The sequence below is a fragment of the Oryctolagus cuniculus genome, chromosome 11 (genome assembly GCF_964237555.1).
Source record: "Oryctolagus cuniculus chromosome 11, mOryCun1.1, whole genome shotgun sequence".
Lineage (NCBI taxonomy): Eukaryota > Metazoa > Chordata > Mammalia > Lagomorpha > Leporidae > Oryctolagus > Oryctolagus cuniculus.
In genome coordinates this window covers 83,759,457-83,779,405 of record NC_091442.1, presented here as the reverse complement: position 1 = coordinate 83,779,405, position 19,949 = coordinate 83,759,457, and the positions used below count along the sequence as shown (strand labels likewise).

The window sequence follows — 19,949 nt, the reverse complement described above, 5'->3', positions numbered from 1 at the left end:
AGCCCTAGTTTGGTGTGAAGACCTGTGTCAATGGTCTGAGAATGGAACTGTTCTCTTCTTATATGACTAGAATGTTATCAGCTGATATGGATCATTTTGAATTTCTGTTATTATTCTTCTTTATAACTTATAATCATTTTCTCTAATAAATTTTAACATATCAAGAAAAACCTCATATCATCTTCCAGCTCAAAAAGCTTGGGAAGCCTTCTAAATGAATTCTAACTCCTTAGAGTGACTCAAAGCCTCCTACAGTCCCAGCTGTTTCTATGCCTTACCAGCTTCTTTCTACTCTTTCTACTCTTAATATGCTGCTATTTTCCTTCATGTCTCCTGTGGTCCAGTCCAGTGGACTGTTTCAAGAATAAAACATATATCATTGTTTTCTAACTCCAAACACAGATGCATTCTGTCTTTCAGGTCTACCTGTACCTCAACATAAATGCGACAACTTTCATGAAGTCTTCTATGTTCCAAGTAATACTTCATGTGTCTTGCATATTTTGGCACCTGTCATGTCCTACTGACACCAACTCAAGTTCTTTGATTACCACACAAAGAAAACTGACAAGAGGTCAATATGAACACAAACTTTCTTGGAGGTTTATGCTTGAGCAGTGGGAGGCACCACAGAGGGAGGGGGTTCCCAAGACAGGCTCAATAACAGGAGCTGGTCTGGTTTTTTTTTTTTTTTTTTTTTTTTCAGGTGGGTAGGTGTGGCAGCTCTTTGATATGCACCCTGCTGGGTGTTCTCCTTTCCCTTGGGCCACGGTACTAGGTTTATACTTCTGAGCAGGCGCTACTGTTTCTCCTGCACAGACACTCAACACGGTCCTGTGTCTCATGCTGCCAGCCCAGGAAGGTTACATACAGGTTGCATTGAGCTGCACTGGGCATAAGGGGAGGCAGTAGGGAACCTTTTCAGTTGGATTGTGGGGTACTCCCTGCTCCCTGTTGGTATGGAGCTGGATGGAGTAACCTGCAGTGGGCGATCTATTAGTGTTAGGGCAGGCGGGGTTTGATTTTGTGAGTCCTGCTTTTATCCTGCCTCACTACCCTGTTCTGAAAATAACTGTGGAAACTTGCCTGAAGGGCAAGAGTCATATTTTATTTATCCTTTTCTCATATACTTCCCTAGAACACAGTAGATCAAATATCTTCCAAAAGTGAACAATCAAAAATAGAGGAATTAATTTTCTGTAGTAAATGTACATTATCTGCTAGGCAGTATGGCTGTTCCACTCATTCTTTTACTCACAAATATTTATCAAGCATTGGTTACATGTCAAGCAATGAGCATACAGTGGGCAACCAACATTATCCCTCTGCTCTTGGAATTTACAATCTAGTATAATAACATAGTGGACTATAAAAGGCACTGGATTTTTTTTTTAAGATTTATTTATTTACTTGAAAGTCAGAGTTACACACAGAGAGAAGGAGAGGCAGAGAGAAAGAGGTCTTCCATCTGCTGGTTCACTCCCCAATTGGCCGCAATGGCTGGAGCTGTGCCAGTTCAAAGCCAGGAGTCAGGAGCTTCTTCCAGGTCTCCCACATGGGTGCAGGGGCCCAAGCACTTAGGCCATCTTCTATTGCTTTCCCAGACCACAGCAGAGAGCTGGATTGGAAGTAGAGCAGCCGGGACTTGAACCTGCGGCCATATGGAATGCTTGCACTGAAGGCAGCAGCTTTACCCATTATGCCACAGTGCTGGCCCCAAAGGCACTGGATTGACATTTGTGTTCCAGTCTGAGCATTATTCTTCACTAGATAAGATAACTCGAGTAGTTTATAGAATCTCTCTGGGTCTCATTTTCCACTATTGATTAAGTTCCACATTATATGCCACCCTTTATGGCTCAAAAAAGTTATTCAATTTTATATGGACCCTGGAGAAGCATGTTCAATTATACACATACACACACACACACACACACACACACACACCTCAAGGCTCTTTTCTAACAGTTAAGTTGCTTTCTCTCTGTGTATACCAAACACAGAACTACCACATGTCATTGCCTAGTAAGACATATTAAGTAGCTACAAAGAAGCAGAAATCAGCTTCAAAAATATTTTATTAAGTCTGGCATAATTTGGTAAAAGGAATTAAAATAAGTTTGGGGTGGGCATTTGGTTTCGCAGCCAAGAAGCCACTTTGGATGCCCACATCCTACATCATGAGACTTCATGAGTTCAAATCCTGGCTCCATTCCCAAATGCAACTTTCTACTAATGTATACCCTGTGAGGCCACAGATAATGTATCCCGAGTAGCTGGGTCTCTGTCACCTATGTGGGAGACCTGGATTGAGTTCTGCCATCAGCCTGACCCAGCCCTGGTTGTTGTGGGTATTTGGGGGAGTGAATCAGCACATAGGAGCTCTCTGCCCACCTGTTTCTCTCCCCTTCTCCTTTTCCGTCTTCCTCTTCTCCTTTCCCACCCTCAAATAAGAAAAATTAAATAAAATAAAACTGATATACATGTATATGAATATATACATATATTTATGATTGCATTGAAGAAGTGATGAGTGATTGGGAAATTCTGGCCAGGAAGTTTCCCAGAGTTGTAAGTATTCCTCCATAGTTCAATTAGGCAACTGTGATGGGAAAAATGATCCGTCTCAAATGAGTACAGTACTCTACAGCAAAGTTAAGGATGCTAAAAAATGGCCAAACTAGCGTTACGATTAATTTTGAGGACTATAAAAAGGAACAATTCAAAAAACCATTTACAAAGTGAATATGTTTTCACTTAAGGGGATCAGGAGTGGATGAACCTACATGACCAAGGCATTATCTGTCAACTCAGGGGAAGAAAATGCCTCAACGAATGACCAAACAAGGACCTCAGCTCATTTTTATGAACTGTACACAATGTTTTGTACTTTCTCAGACCCAACTTGGTCTCAGCATATGGCTTTGCTTCCTTCTTTATTGAGATCACAGAAACTCTCCAACAGAAACTCCACCAACCTCTTCACAGTGCTACAAACCCAAGAGCAATGGTGTCTATATTTCTGTGTTCGGCTTCCAAGAGAGGAGCTCTCCTCCTTTTACCAAGGCCTATCTTGCCATCTATGCTCAAGCTTCCCTTATTCCCACCTATCTTCTTGGAGGCTATTTGATATCTATTACTATTTCTCCTGTGTCTTCCACCTTACATCTCTGCTAGCTATTTCTACCTAGTTTCCAAACATACTGAAGTCTCTCCTTAAACAAACCCCATTCACACACATATTATCCCATCTTTTTCTCTTTTCTTAAAGATTTATTTATTTATTCAAAAGGCAGAACAAGAGAGAGAGAGAGAATCTACCATCCTCTAGTTCACTCCCCAAATGGCCCCAAGAGCCAAACAGTCAGAACTTGGTCAGGCTGAAGCCAGGATCCAGGAACTCCATCCAAGTCTCCCACATGGGTGGCAGGGGCCCAAGTATTTGGGGCCATCATCTGCTGCCTTCCCGGATGCATCAGCAAGAGCTGCATCAGACGTGGAGCAGCTGGGATTTGAACCTTGCTGAAAAGAGTGGCTTAACCTGCTGTGTCACAAAGCCAATCCCCATCTTTTTCTTTATCCTTCACAATCTTCTCACAAAATGTCACTGCTCCTATTTCATGGACTCTCACTCACTACACAACCTATTCCTAACCCCCTTCCTCCTCTACCTCTGCACCCAATCTACTGTCAATGACCTTCCGCACATTAAATCCAGTGGATTTATTTAATGGCTTCCATTATTCTCTCAGCAGCACTTATGACACAACTGCCTGTCTCTTAACCCCCTTCCTCCTCTACCTCTGCACCCAATCTACTGTCAATGACCTTCCGCACATTAAATCCAGTGGATTTATTTCATGGCTTCCATTATTCTCTCAGCAGCACTTATGACACAACTGCCTGTCTCTTTTGCAGACTCTTTTTTTTGTGTATTTCAATCTCTCTTAACTTTCCTTCAACCTTTTGTTTCTCCTTTCCTTTACCCTCTTTCTTTATATGAACTTTAAAAGTAGGATTGTCCCCAGGGTTTAATCGGAGACATTCCTCTTGTAGTTCTTTTTTAATGTACTTTCTTCCACTCTAGTGATTTCAATTACAATTTAAATGATTCTCAAGTTCATACCTCTAGTTCAGAATTCTCTTAGCTACAAATACTTCATCACTTATGACATAACCATCTTTATATCTCAAAGTCATATCAAACTTGATACATTAAAAATTAAACTCATGTTCTTTTCTTCCCAAACACTTCTTTCTTCAATATTCCTTAATACCATTCATCCACTCATTTATGTCAGAACCATAGGAGGCATTTTTCATATCTTACCTCCTTTGACACTTCTACTTCCATCCAACCTATTACCAGTCAATGTTATCCTGAAATCATTTCTAGGATCTGTCCACTTGAACTTCAGTTCCATTTTCCTAGTGCAAGCTACAGTAATCTTCACCTGGATTGCTGAATGGCTTCTTAAAAAGTCTCTTCTAATTTCTGCCTGCTCACTGTACCCCAATGACTGTCCCACAGCATTCACATAATTAAAATATGTATATATGCATTTCACTTATTCTTCAATTTGAGACTTCTTAATAATCTCCTATTTTTCTTGGAATGAAATCCAAAGCCCCAAATGTGGCTTTCAAGTTCTAAAACTTTTGCCTCAGAGAGCCAGATGCTCTGGATATGTCTTATGTTGTCATGGGTATCGTTTTTTTCTGCTTTTTGAAAGGGTCAAGTGCCTTCATGCCAAGGGGCCTTCCACATCAGGCACCTTATCTTGGAATACTCTGTACAGCTCTCACCTCCACTTGGTTAAAATCGAATACTCATTTTCCACATCATACCTCAAACATTCCCTCTTTAGAGAAATCTGCTCTAAATCCCCCAATTAATTTACATACCAGTTATAGGCTCTTATTGCATTATGTACTTTACTGAATAGTGCTTGTAACTACTTTAATTATGTAATAATTCCAGTAGGGTCCTGAATATTGAATTTTTAGTGTTTATCATAGTGCAGGCACATAGTAGTCACTTGACACAAAATTAGAGAGTAAATAAAGAGTGCATCTCTTTCTCCCCCCCTTGCTCCCCTCCCTCTCTCCATCCCTCTTGAATTAAATAATATTCATAATCACTGATAATAAAATTTTCTTCCAAACTTTGAAAGAGAACCACTGAGATTTTTTGAATGATTATGGGATGGTGCATAGAAGTGTTACTGGAAGGAAAGAAAGAGCCCACAGGGGTAGTCACTGGCCCTTGTGAATTGCCACATATCCACATATGAATTGCCATGTATCCATAACATGTCATTTATTCTTGGGATGCCTCCACTTGTCTTCTCCAGGGACAAGGTTAACTGAACAGAAAAAAGTTTTGCTTTATATTCCTGCTCTACATCAATTTTTTTGTATTTTCTTATCACAGTTATCTGATTGTTTATGTCAATGACTCATTTGCAGAATTCACAAATGACACCAGTGTATAGATAAAAGAATATTTATACATATGCAAACACACACAAATCTCTACATTATAAACCAAACAGAAATTTAAATTAGAATGTTCCTAGTCTTTTGAGATAGGTGATGTTCACGCTCCTGCATGACTACAAATTCAGTTGTAATAAAGATGAGGCCAGCAGAGAGCAGTGCGTGCACCAGCTTTATAAATATGCCTTGGACTACTGTGATCAAAATTTAATGAAAGTATCATTTCTCATTTTCAACTTTAGAATTGCCTCCCGATTAATGAATCAATGTATCATTTTATTTGGGAATGAAGACATTAAGCATCTGTTTTCTTGTGGTCCTTGATCATTTCATCTGAGGGGAACAAAATAATAAAATATCTAGAAGTGGATCTATTATGTGACATGTGACTGTAGTTAACCTACTGTATGCTAGAAAAATGCTAGGAGGGCTCATGTAAGGTGTACTCACCACTAAACTAATAATTATGTGAATTAATACTGATATTTATTAGCCAGATTTATATATAATCCACAATGTAAGTATCCTTCAATACTTCACGTTATGCTTAAGAAATATAATTTTATCCACCAACTTTAAAAAAGTGAATTTATTTAGGCATTTAATTTTTATCTTGCTTTAGATATAAGTACAATTAGCTTCCTGGCAGAAAGTTAGGATATTCGTCTTTGACTTACTGAATTGCTCAATAGTGCATGGAACTATATATTTAAATTGTTCCTTTTTAAATTTTGGTGTTACAGGGCTGGCACCGTGGCTCACTTGGTTAATCCTCCTCCTGTGGCACTGGCATCCCAAGTGGGCACCGGGTTCTAGTCCAGATTGCCCCTCTTCCAGTCCAGCTCTCTGCTGTGGCCCAGGAAGGCAGTGGAGGATGGCCCAAGTGCTTGGGGCCCTGCACCCGTATGGGAGACCAGGAGGAAGCACCTGGCTCCTGGCTTCGGATCGGCACAGCGCGCTGGCCGTAGCAGCCATTTGCAGGGTGTACCAACGGAAGGAAGACCTTTCTTTCTGTCTCTCTCTCTCACTGTCTAACTCTGTCAAATAAATAAAATAAAATAAAATAAAATAAAATAAAATAAAATAAATTTTGGTGTTAAAAAACAAATAATTTTTGCCATTTTTTGGCCAAGGAGAAATAAAAATATAATTTTCATTTGGCTAGCTGGTTAACTACTTTTCAATAGCCAAAAAAGATACTTTTAAAACCTTGATACTTTTAAAACCTTCTATCCTGGCTGGCATTGTGGCATAATGGGTTAAGCCACCATCTGCAATGCCAGCATCCCAAATGGGTGTTGGTTTGTGTCCTGGTTGCTCCACTGCCAATCCAGCTCCCTGCTAACACTCCTGGGAAAGCAACAGAAGATGGCCCAGATACTCCATGTGGGAGACCCCGATGGAAGTCTTGGCTCTTGGCTTTAACCTGGCTCAGCCCTGGCCATTGTGGCCATTTGGGGAGTGAACCCCCTGATTAAAGATCTCTCTATACTGCCCCTCTTCCTCCCTCTCTCTGTAACTTGGCCTACCAAATAAATAAATCTTAAAAAAAAAAAACCTTTATCTACTTTTAACATTTTCCTCTTTTACTGCTTTAATTTTTCCTTTCACATTTTGCAAAGGTTGTGTACACCTTTTAATATATCACTGACCATATTTAAGGGGTACAGTGTGATATTTCAAGACATTAATACAGCATGCACTGATCAAATTATGGCACTTAGCATTTCTATCTCCTTATCATTTCTTTAATTTGGGAACTTCAAGCCCCTGTTTCAAAATTCCTTGTAAAATAGATATGAGGTTAGCATGAGCTACAGTCACTCCACTGTGCTGTGTAACACTAGCACTAATTCCTTCTCTCTAAAACTATTTTGGTAGCCATTATCCAACCGCTCTCTACCCCTTTTTCCAACCACCTTTTCCAAGCTCTAATAACTACTACTCTACAATCAGATAAACATTTTTGTTATTACTTTTTTTAGTTTCCACTGAGGATAGAAAACATGTAGTACCTATCTATCTGTGCCTGGCTTAGTTTACCTAATACAATGTTCTCTAATTCCACCCACTTTACTGAAGATGACAGGATTTCATTCTTGATGGCTGAATAATATTTCATTGTGTATATATGTCACATCTTCTTTCTTCATCCATCCATCAGTAATCACCTAAATTGAGTCCAAAACTTGGCTACAATGAATAGTGTTGCAATAAGCATGAAGTGCAGCTTTCTCTTTGATATGCTGACTTCATTTTCTTTGGACATTTGCTCAGAACTGGCATAGCTGGTAGACCAATTTTTAGTTTTCTGAGGAATCTCTTTACAGTTTTCCATAATAGTTAACTTGCATTCTCACTGACAGTTTAAAAATGTTCCTTTGTCTCCACACTCTGGGCAGCATTTGTTATTTTTACCTTTTTAACAATAGGCATTCTACCTGAGTGGGGTGATAGGGATGATACCCATTGTGGCTTTGGTGTGCATTTCCATGATGTCTAATACCATTGAGCATTTTTCCATATATTTGTTGGCCACTTATATTTCTTCTTTTAATAAATGTCTATTCAGATAATTCACCCATTTAAAAAATAGATTTGTTTTGTTAAGGTTGAGGTATTTGTATTCCTTATATATTCTGGGAATCAATTCTTTGTCAGATGAGTAATTTGAAAATATTTTCTGTCATTTCTGCAGACTGTCTCTTCACTGTTAGTTGATTTATTTGTGCAGGAGCAAGAAGCTTTATATATATTATTTGTCTAATTCCATTTATGTTGCCTGTGACTTCAGGGTCATGTCCCTGAAATCACTTTATTGCCTATATCAGTGTCTTAAAATATTTCTCCTATGTTTTATTCTAGTAGGTTCATAGTCTCAAATATAATATGTAGGCCTTTGATCTATTTTCAGTTGATTTTTATACAAGATGAGAGACGGCAGTCAAATTATAATATTCTGCATATGGATGTCTGGTTTTCTTAACACAATTTACTGTAAAGGCAGTCCTTTCTACACTGAATGTTTTTGAAGGCTTTGCCAAGAATCACTTGGCTGTTGATGTATAGGTTTATATTTGGGATCTATTTTCTGTTCCATTGATCTATGTATCTGTTTTTATTCCAATACCACACTGCTTTGATTATTATGGTTCTCTACTATGTCTTTAATTCAAGTATTATGATACTTGCATCTTTGTCCTTTTTGTTCAAGACTGCTTTGGTCACTTGGGTCTTTTGGAGTTTGACATGAATTTTAGAACTGCTTTTCTGTGAAGAATGTCATTGGCATTTTGATGGGGGCTGCACCAAATCTGTGGATCACTTTGGTACTTATAGATATTTTAACATTGATCCTTTCAGTCCATGCACATAGGATGTCTTTCCATTTGTATGTGAGTGTGTGTGTGTGTGTGTGTATTCTTCAGTTCTTTTCATGAGTGTTTTGTGACTTTCATTATGGAGCTTTTCCGTTTAACTGGTTACATTTATTTGAAGTATTTTATTATTTCTATAGCTATTGCGAAGATTTCTTTCATTTCTTCTTCAGCAATTACTGGTATATAAAAAGCCTATTGAGTTTTATATTTTGACTTTGTGTCCTATAACGTCAGTTCTAGTAGTCTTTTGGTAGAGCCTTTAGGTATTTTTTATACAGCATAATATCTTCTGAAAAACATAGATAATTTTAATTCCTACCTTCTAATTTGTATGCCTTTTATTTCCTTCTCTTGCTCAGTTACTCTGGCTAAAACTCCAGTAGGGTATTGAATGAAAGAATATCACATATTTTATTTCAAATGTTTTTCTGTACTTATATTACTTGACAGGAAAGCAGACAGGGAGAAAGAGACAGGCAGACAGAGAGAGCTCCCATCTACTGGGCTATTCCCCAAATGACCCTACAGTCCAGGACTTGGTCAGGCCAAAGGTAGAAGCCAGTAACTCAATCCAAGTTTCCCGCATGGATGGCAAGGATCCAACTATTTGATCCATTATCTTCTGTCTCCCAGGATGCATATTAGCAGGAAAATGGCATTGACAGTAGAATCAGGATTCAAACCAAGACATTTCAATACAGGATATGAGCATGCCATCCAGTCTGGTCACTGTTAGGTTAAATGCCCGCCATCCACATATTTTATATAGGAAAATGGTCATCAGTCTATAGCAATTTGCTATTTTTTAAAAAATAAAATTACTTGAGACTTTAGAAATTCAATTAAATACAGTATTTCTATAGATAAGATAGCATCTAGCATATAAGAAAATGCATACATTGAAGCAGGAATAAGATGGTCACAAGTATTATAATTTGAAAGCATGACACTGAAAATGGCCATATTAACACAGGATTACACAAAAGAACAACACATCACTAAGCAGAATTCATGCTCATCAAGACGATATAGAGGAGAGCTTTATGGCAGGTTATGCTGCCACTTGGGATGCCTGCGTTCCATATCCGAGTGCCTGGTTCGAGCCCCAGCCACTTCACATTTCCAGTTCTGCTTCCTGTTAACGTGCCAGGGAGGTACTGGAGCACAGCCCAAGTACTTGGTTCCTGTCCCTCATATGGAAGTCTCCAATGGAGGTCCAGGCTCCTGGCTTTGGACTAGCCCGGCCCCTGGTGTTGTAGGCATTTGGAGAATGAAGTAACTGATGAAAGATACCGTTCTCCATGTCTTTCTCTCTCTGTCATTCTGCCTTACAAATAGATAAGTCAATCTTATTTAAAAGAAAAAAAAGATGTAAACAAGGATTCTCATTTGTAGCACAATTTGAAAAGCAAAAATCTAGAAACAATCTAAAAGTACACCTAAAGACATAGTCCAATGAAATTTGGTGAATTAGTTAAGATCATATAGGTCTATATGTATTAATATAAAATATGACTAAAATAAGCCAAAATGTCAAATATAATGTAATCCTGCTTGAATTTTTTAAACGATAGGTGAGTGCCTGAACACACATGTATGCATGTATACACATGCACACACATATACTGAAAATAAAAAACTCCATGTTAGTGTTGATGACTTGTGGTGAGTGGGCTTTTGCAATACTCTGAATAATATGTCATGTGCTAGTCTTACATGAAAAACTTCAAAACAAATAATGTTTAAAAGAGAGGATATATAAAAAAATATATAAGACTGAATAAAAGAGTTTCTTTGCTTATCTAACAGGAATAAAGAGAGCAGAGATTTACTTACTCCCTGCACTGTCAGGGCATTACTTTGATTTGAGGTGCATAAAAAAATATAATTATTTAGCTTAATTTGTCACAACTGACCCATGTAATAATCCAGGTGACAGGAACCTTGAGATGTTCATTCGAGTCAAGACCATCCTCAATTTGCTTAATTTTTTCCCATTCTGGCTAAATCCTTAAGAGGCCGTAACAAAGTCATAATTGGGATTATTATGTGAGAAAATGCTTTGAGCAAGAAGTAAAATTAAGAAATTTTTGGAGGAGGACTCTTCTCCCCGACGCTGCATTTCGGGAAGCCGATCCACCTCACATAACTGCAGACTCATCAGACAACAAGCATCAGAGAGGTCTGGCTGCAGGGCAAGGGCGTTAGAGTTCATCCAGCACCAAAAAGTCGGGTGTGGCCGAGCTCAGGGTGAGAACCAGCATCAGAGAAACACAATTTATTTCCACTAGGCTTTGAGAAGAGAGTATTTTATGCTTCAAATTGAGCCCGGAACGACCATATTTCAATGTGGACTAATTACAATTGTAGAAATTTTTCTTTAAATTCGGGAACTGCAGGATAAAAACTAATTTGAGTTTGGAACTCTCTTGGGGATGTGCTGCTCATGCTAATGGTGCAGTTAACTTCTAAACCTGCTAAGTACTGACAGGTGTGCTTGCCGGCGTCCTTACACTAAATTCTGTTAGTATCTTCAATTATGTACTAAGAATCCGGGAACAATTCGAAGATGATCTTCTTGTCTGTTTCTCCCTAATGTCCTTAATTCCATAATACCAAAATTGGAGAGAACTTCTACTACTAGGTAAGTTAAGCTAGGTTCAATGAAATAGAAGGCAGAAAATCAAGGTGGTTTTCAAAAGGCCATTTAAGCTAAAGTTCCCAAAAAACAAGCCCTAACCATGGTCAGTCACCTTTCTAAGGGTCAAAGTGACAGTTAGCTTTTACTACGGTGAGATTTCCTAGAAATGTACACGTCCCCTTAGAATCACATAGCCCTTCTCTACTTTTCTATGACATCCTTACAAGATGCTTGTCTACTTAGTTAGTAGTCTTCTGGTTCTAAATTACTAAAAGGGCTCTTTCTGCTGAAAGGTAAGGCATTTTATTGTACATCAAAGGGCATTTCAAAAAGTACCTGGAAAGGGGGAATTTAAAAGTAAGTTTATTTTGATGCATTCTTGAAAATAGCTTTTTTCATAATATGGATTTCCCATGAACTTTTTGAAGACCCTGTGTAAGAATGAATTTCAAACTTCTTTCTATACCTCAATACTTTCTATACCTCAATAAACTCACGTTTTAATTCCATTTTTCAAAAACTTTTTAAAGGTACTTATTAATTTATTTGAGGCAGGGAGAGGGAAATAGGAGGAGAGAAAAAGAGAGAGAGAGACAGAAAGAGATAGAGAGAGAGCACTCCCATCTGCCAATTCACTCCTCAAATGTCCATAATAGCAGGGGTTGAGCCAAGGTCAAAGCCAGCAACCAGAAACTCAATCCAGGTTTCCTACGTGGAGGGCAGGAACCCAAATACCTGAGCCATTCCCACTGGTTCCAGGGTCTCTTTTAGCACAAAGCTGTAGTCCAGATCTAGAGCTTGGTTTTGAACCCAGTATTCTGATGTGGGATGTTAAGAGTCTTACCAGCAGACCAAATACCTATCCCCTTCATGAACTTTTTTAAGTACCCTCATATACATACAAAAGAAGTTCAAGTTTCTCAGGAAAGACAGTGTAAACTGCCTTGAAGAATCCTTCAGGATCCAGAGTTTCTTTTTTTTCCTGGATGCCTTTAACACATAAAAATTTATAATATTCTTGTTGATATCACTCTATAATTAATTTAAGGTATCTAATTCATATCTGGTTATTTTATAAACTTCTCAAAAATAATATATCTTCTAATTCTGAGGCCTCCCTAGGTCCATTGTCCTAGTCTGTATGGTACAAACTGGTGATTTTAAAATTTTTCTATCCAATACAATTTAATTTTTTTCTCAGAATTACTCCTTCCCTGCTGCGTATATCATCACAACTTTCCAACTTCTTTCTGGACTGTGGACTGCACTCATCATTGTTTAACTGACTTTTGAGAAGAAAACGGAAAACCTTCAATACAGCATTTGCACATCTCCCTGGTGTAAATACTCCCATGAAGGTCAACATGAAGACCCCATTGTAAAGTCACTGACAATAATGTTGAGATAAGACAATCGGATCTCACACAACTGTGAACAAGCTTCAGTACTCCAAAGTTGAAGGCATCACCACCTACGAAAACATTTCTTGAGCATTACTTGCATATCACATTAAAAAATTAATTTGTCTTTTATCCCTTGTATTTCTTTGATAATCTTAAGACATAAATATGATCTAAAGATGTACAAAGAAAAAAAATCATAATCTTTCTTTAAAATCACTATCAAAAGATCAATAATAACTCCCAGCTGTGAAAATAGAAAAATATTCATTTCAAAATAAAACAAAAATATCACTTAGAGTCTATGAATCAAATAGGCATAAATTAAGCATCTTAGAACCAGAAAGGTTTTGCACTTAGGAATTATGTGTGTTATTGCCCATGATAGAATCAGAGTAAAAATTCATTATTATATTCATGATTTGTATGATATCTGGTAATGTAAGATAATGTAAATAAAACCCTGCAACTGTGGGATAATTATTCAAATTTCAGATTTCCTCTTCCATAAGTTTTTATTTCTTTTGAAGGCAATGAAATATAATTAGAATTGACTTTTAATATTTTCATTTCATCTTTAATTTTCTAACATCCAGCTCTGAATTAGTAACTCTTCATTTCATTCTGATGTTAGTAATTTTAATGTACATGCCACAGCACAAATTTTTTTCTTAGTGCAGATTGTATTTGTGCATTTTATTGTCTGATAGGCACAAAGTAATTTATGAGGGCTTCATTATACTTCTATTAATGACATTACAGACTCTCAATGGTTCTCTTTAGGCTGGTGTTTTCCTTTTTACGTTCTTCTAAAATTTTATTTATTTGAAAGGGGGGGGGGAGGGAGGAAAGGAGAGGGGAGGGGAGAGAGAGAGAGAGAAAGATCATGTCCAACAGTTCACTCCTTGAATGCCTGCAACGGCCAGTGCTGGGCCAGGCTTAAGTCAAGAGCCTGGAACTCAACCTGGGGCTCCCACCGGGGTCGAAGGGACCCAAGTACTTCAGCCATCACCTGCTGGCACCCAGGGTTCAAGATGCTGGAATGGGAAGTAGAGCCCGGACCCAGACCCAGGCACCCTGGTAAGGAATCAGGCCCAAGCTGTCTTAATCACTATGCCAAACACCTGTGCCCTGTTTTTTCTTTACACTGAACTATTGCGTTTACCCAGAGACACAACATGCCAGTCACCCATGCCGGCTTTGTTCTCCTGCTCCCTGGAACAGTATTGTGTTTGGCGATCTTGATATCATTGTAGACCTACTTCAGTGATCATTTGCCAATTCTTTGCACAGTACTTTGTCACTTCCTGATTAGGTCCTTTTTTTACTGTCATTCTCTGCCTTGTAGAACGTAAGCCACGTGAGATCAGGAACTCTCTCTTACTCACTGCTAGAACAGTACTTTCCATAGGGTGAGTATGGTAAGTATCTGTTGACTAGACTAATAAGTACTTTCGAGACTGATTTTAGGTAAGATGGTCTGCTTAAGAGGATGTTTTTAAAACAATGTAAACATTTATGTTCCAACGTGTAGACTGACACTTCATCTTTTTTTTTTTTTTTTTACAGGCAGAGTTAGACAGTGAGAGAGAGACAACAGAGAGAAAGGTCTTCCTTCCGTTGGTACACCCCCAAATGGCCGCTACAGCCGGCGTGCTGTGCTGATCTGAAGCCAGGAGCCAGGTGCTTCCTCCTGGTCTCCCATGCAGGTACAGGGCCCAGGGACTTGGGCCATCCTCCACTGCACTCCCTGGCCACAGCAGAGAGCTGGACTGGAAGAGGGGCAACCGGGACAGAATCTGGCGCCCCAACAGGGACTAGAACCCAAGGTACCGGCGCGGCAGGCAGAGAATTAGCCTAGTGAGCAGAGCCGCGGCTCCGCTGACACTTCGTCTTAATCTTGTTCCATTTTGACAAAACTGTGTGAATTAAGAACGTTAATATGTTATCTTAAATCAGTCAAAAATAATTTCTAACACTTGGGCTGAAAGAATTCCTGTTGGAAGGTGCTGACTTCTTATACAAAATTGTGCTTTATTATACTTCATTTATAATCTAACTAAACACATTTTCTTGGTATGCTAATGTTTTATGCAAACCTCCTTCTTGATTTTGTCATATAATTTAAGATTCAATTAAGTGAATCAGACCCCAATGTAACTTGAATTTTCTAACAAGAACAAATTTTATATTTCACAAAGTGTGCAGTTGTTTTCACATTAACCTATACTTGTACAGAATGGAAGCAGTATCATAGTTCTTTTGTCATTTGACCTAACTTACCTTCATGCATTTCTCTAAGAATATCTCAAGCACAACAAAAAAAAAGAGAGGCCACACACACACCACACACACACACACGGAACTCTGAAATTAAAGACTGAAATAGCAAAATCTTCAATAAGATTGGGTGAAGTGTGATGTTTCTTAGTGAAAATCATGGAGACTCTTGTACTCAAATGCCACTATTTTTAAGCAAGTTGCTCAGCCTAAGCTGTAGTTTACTTATCTCCAAAATGGGATAGGGATACTGACATTTGGGGGCTGGAAAAAAGAGGAAGAGAGAGACCAACATAGCATTAAGCCTGGCACATATAAAGTGTTCAATATGTACTTATTGAACCAATTAATTACATTTGAAATATATTACCACTGAACTAAAATGCTGTATGCCATTTAATGGAAGAATGCAATGATTATATAACCAGATAGCTGAGATAAAAGTATAATTAAGGATGTTTTAACAATTCTCTGATTAACACACAACAGAGCAACCAGCTTGTGAATAGGTCAAGGATCCTGACCTTGATGAACACTGTGGTTGGTCAGGGAGTAATGAGGTAATTACTCATGAGACCTGAGCCTGGGCATACCCACACAAGCAAGAGTTGAAGGAGACTTTCCTGTATCTCTGCAGGTTTCTAGAATAAATTCACTACTATTGTTGGAGACAGTATTCATATTTTATTAAAAAATTCTACCAGATAATGAATTATTATTCACTCTCTATACCCATGTACGCATCGACTTGCCACTATTAGAAATAATAAGTGATGAAAATAGGGTGATTTGCATTTCCTTTTTCTTTCGCTTTTCATCCCAAAGAAAAAGCCACACAGAGTCATCATAAAAGAATGATGGAGCACGTTTCCCATTAGGGAGCCGTGGCACAAGTCCAGGAAACCCAAATACAAAAATGCTGCCTTCATCAACCTGACAATCTGGGATTTGTGTTGAAACAGGTAGAATGATGACTTTTAACTGTATGAATCAAGCCACTCAAATCCATATTTCTAACTAAGTGTGTTGTTTAAAGACTTACATTAGTGACCAAGGGATTTGTACAACTGCTTCATTCTCGATTGTGGAATGACATTTGGTCTTTTGTGCAAAACCCTGGAACACACTCGGATATCACTGAACACAATTCAACTTTGCTGGGTTGCTTAATTTCAGGGATGTGAATAATGATCACCAACCAGAGCTGTTTCCTCCTCCTCTGGCTCCCACAGCACTTCCCTTCTACCTCGCCGAGAGCACTAACGGCACAGATTTTCATGACTTGCTCAGAATTTGTCTCCCAACAGGGACTGAGCAAAGTCCAGAGAGGGCCCTATCTCAGGACGCTTTCACAAACAGACCCCAACACAGTGCTTGCCACAGCCGGGGTGGGATGAACGCTTATCTGAATCAAAGTGCCTATTCTTTACTGTGTTCAAGGCACATTCACGTGTAGGATCCAAGCAGACACTCAGAACAGTGAGTGGGGCTGCAGGACAGAATTAACTCCCTCTGCGTGATGCGTGTCATCATGTCCCTTTTTTGAGGAATGAGGAATGTGAGGGATTATGTGACATCTGAAGGGCACTTACGCAAGTCTTGAATTTCGAGATCAGAGTTCTTTTAAAAACACGAAATGAACACATACCGAACTATTTTCATGTGTCCTTAGGGCTCTGCTAAGTGTGTGTATGGCCAGTCACCTCTAACTTTGTCATTGTTGGTGAAATGGTACTTTTGTTTTTCAGTTGTAAGACCCTAGGATAGGAAAGACCTTCAGAAATCATCCATATGTAATTAGAAGAAAATGGCATCGATTATATGCAAATATTTTGCTGCAAAGCAGTGTCTGCCTTTAAGAGTTTATTGCTAGTCCAAACACTTCAGCTGTGCCACAGGGAAGGGGATGGAGATAGCTTTGTCATTACCAGTCCTGCACCCACAGTCATGCCCACTCTGCCTATAGAAGGTTTCTCTGTGCTTCTTAATTTCATGATCAGGAAATCAGTCCTCACTGTGGCAAGCCAGTGAAAGCAGCCTGTCTCCCGGCGCAAAGGGAGCAACAGAATCCTGATCAACTGACTCCCAAGTGAGCCTTTTCAACAACATCTCCCACCAAAGCTCAGCCTTCAGGAAGGCAGAGACTCTACCAAGCCCCAGATCAGGGCCTGGCCCATGGTAGTACCATCCCTAGCTCCATTTCTGGTACCTGTGTTAATTAATCAGTACCACCTTTGGATAACAACTGGTTATACAGCAGTGAGAAAAAGTGCCGGGTCCATGTTCCATAAACTTCATTATAGAGACTGATCTTTTTTTTTAAAATTTAAAATACTTTAATCGGTTTGATTTCAAAGGTTAAGTAACATCTAATAAATTTATATCCAGGTCCCCGCTAAACGTACCTATGGATGGAACCCTGGCTTTATGTCAGTTATCCTGTATACTGTTATAAGTCAACATTCCAAAAAAAAAAAAAAAAACTTTAACAGAAATTAACAGCAACTATGTCATTGAGCCCAACATTTCCAACACCAGAAGGGGATGAGATGACTGGCTCCACAATTTCTCTACATCTGAAAAAAAACCTCGCCTGCCCACCTCCCTCCCCCAAATCCCCTCTCTGCCCGCCCGCCCGCTCGCTCTCCTCCCCTGCCACGCACGTATGCTCCGACCATTTTATCTGGGTGGAAAGTTGAAAGAGAGCAAGGCGCCAGCTGCACCCACCCAGCGCTCCCGGGGGCGGCATAGCAAAGTTCTAGGGCAAAGCCTTCCTCCGCGGAGCCCGGCCAGGCAGGCGCTCTCGGGTACCTGCTCCGCGCTGCGCCGCGCCGCGTCGGAGGCTCCGCCGCTGCGCGGAACACTTGCGTCTCCATCTGGCCACCAACCCACCCAAGCTTTCTTCGCCTCCACCACCACCTTCCTTCCTCCCCCCTCCGCCCCCTCCTTTCCGTCTTCCCTCTCCACCCCCGCCCCCAATCTCCTCCTCTTTTTCTCACTACAAGCGGTTGCTGATGCTGAAGCCGAGCGTCACTTCGGCTCCCACGGCAGACATGGCGACATTGACAGTGGTCCAGCCGCTCACTCTGGACAGAGGTAAGGGAGCGGCTCGCCCCGCCAGGCCCCTGCGCCCCCTCCGCCTCCCCCTCTGCCGCTGTCAAGTCCCCCCGGGACGGCAGGACGCCTCGGGTCGGGCGAGCCAGGACGAGGCAGGAAGGCGTTCGCCCCGCCGCCGCGACCAGGATACTTTCTTCCCCTTTCTCTCCCCGCCACGTCCCCGCTGCCCCTTCCCGCCGTGCTGGCCCAGCCGAGGGACGTCTTCTCCCAGCCCTGCAGCCCCCGCTGCCACTCCCAGGCCCCTGGCCGGGTCGAGCCCCGGCCGGCGGCTTTGTTGGAGCGGATGCGCGGGGTAGGAGAGGGGGCAGAGAGGAGGCTCTCCCCGCTGGCCGGAGACGAGGCTGGCCACGGGGCCGCCTGCCAGCCTGCGCGGCCGGCGGACTCGGGAGGAAGGAAGTTTGTCCGGGCGCCGGAGGGCGAGGGTCCGGAGGGCTGCGGGTGTCCTGGCGGCCGCCCGGGCGCTCCCCGGGGGTAGCCGGGCGCACGGCAGCCAGACTGCCGCGGCGGGGAGCTGCCCTCTGCCGAAAGGGCAGCGCGGAGCGCTGGGGCTGTGCCCGGGCCGGGGGCACCGCGTCGCCGAGCCCGGCTCTCCCCGGCTTTGCGTGGCCACCGCGGCGGGGGTCACCCTGCTCCTGCCGCTGACAGCACCCGGGCGGTAGCAACTCTTCAGTTTCTCCCAACCCCAGCCAAGCTGGTTCTCTCCCAGCCAGGTTGTCACCGCGGTGCCCGGGCTGCGGAAAGCGCGGGTACGAAGCGCAGGTTGGATTAAAATTCAACTTGTGACCCGCGACCCTGTGGCTGCTGCCCTCCGACTTGAACGGAAAAACAGTGTGGGTTCCCCAGGACCCCCGCCCCCGCCGCCCGGCTCGGCTCCCCGAGCCCGGGGACCCTATACTGGGGCGGTGACGGCCGGCCTCTGTGATGCACCCGAGCGAGCGGGGCTGTACCTGTGCCTGGGGTGGTCGGGCTTCCTGTCTGGCTTCACTGTCCAGTTGTGAGGGCGCTTGAATCCCATGGCTCTGCAGAGGAGGGCACCCGCTAGTCCCCGTCCGCAGCGGCTGGACTTAGGACCCTGGGCGGCCATTTGGAAATGGTGTGCTCTGGGGAAAGATAATTTAGTCCAATGTATCTCTGAAAATGTTCTTGTTGGCGGATTAAACTGGACGCTGGGGCAAGGCAAAAAAAAAAAAAAAAAAAAAAAGCATCCTGCTGTGAGTACGGTGAACTCAGTTTGAGGTTTTTAGTTTGGAGAGATGGTACTTGACTTTTAACTCTCTCTCTCTTGGTGCCAGAACAGATGTTGTGTGGAACCCATGGTAACCTTACTTAGGTAAGAGTTGCAAAATAACAGCATGATTGATTTTATATTAGGAGACGTTGATTGGCAAACCAGCAAACGTGCAACTGTAGTTAAAGAGCTCAGAAATCTATTGTATAATCCACGATTTTACCCCCAATATCAGCAGCTGCACTAGGCAGGATAAATCCATCGCCACTAAGAGCCAAACAGATGGGAAGCTATTAGAAACTATGGATTTCCCAAGTACTTCTGTGGTAATGTGATGAGCTGTTACATTGTCCCATTATGAAAATCACAGTCACTAAATATCCCGAGTAAAACGATGATAGTAG

The 19,949-nt window shown here is 41.3% G+C and overlaps 2 protein-coding genes across 2 annotated transcripts in view; one reads left to right on the top strand and one right to left on the bottom strand.

Annotated features, from left to right (window-relative positions):
• The window catches only part of ACSS3 (acyl-CoA synthetase short chain family member 3), a 368,594-nt gene extending 349,196 nt beyond the window's left edge, over window positions 1-19,398 (bottom strand). The window contains exon 1 of the mRNA XM_008256845.4: window positions 19,265-19,398. The gene's annotated coding sequence lies outside the window, so the exon portion shown is untranslated. The remainder of the gene's footprint in view (window positions 1-19,264) is intronic.
• Window positions 17,970-19,949, top strand: part of LIN7A (lin-7 homolog A, crumbs cell polarity complex component) — a 161,891-nt gene continuing 159,911 nt past the window's right edge. Inside the window, exon 1 of the mRNA XM_002711366.5 lies at window positions 17,970-18,296. Within this exon, the coding sequence (XP_002711412.1) occupies window positions 18,215-18,296 (82 nt within the window). The 5' untranslated portion in view covers window positions 17,970-18,214. The remainder of the gene's footprint in view (window positions 18,297-19,949) is intronic.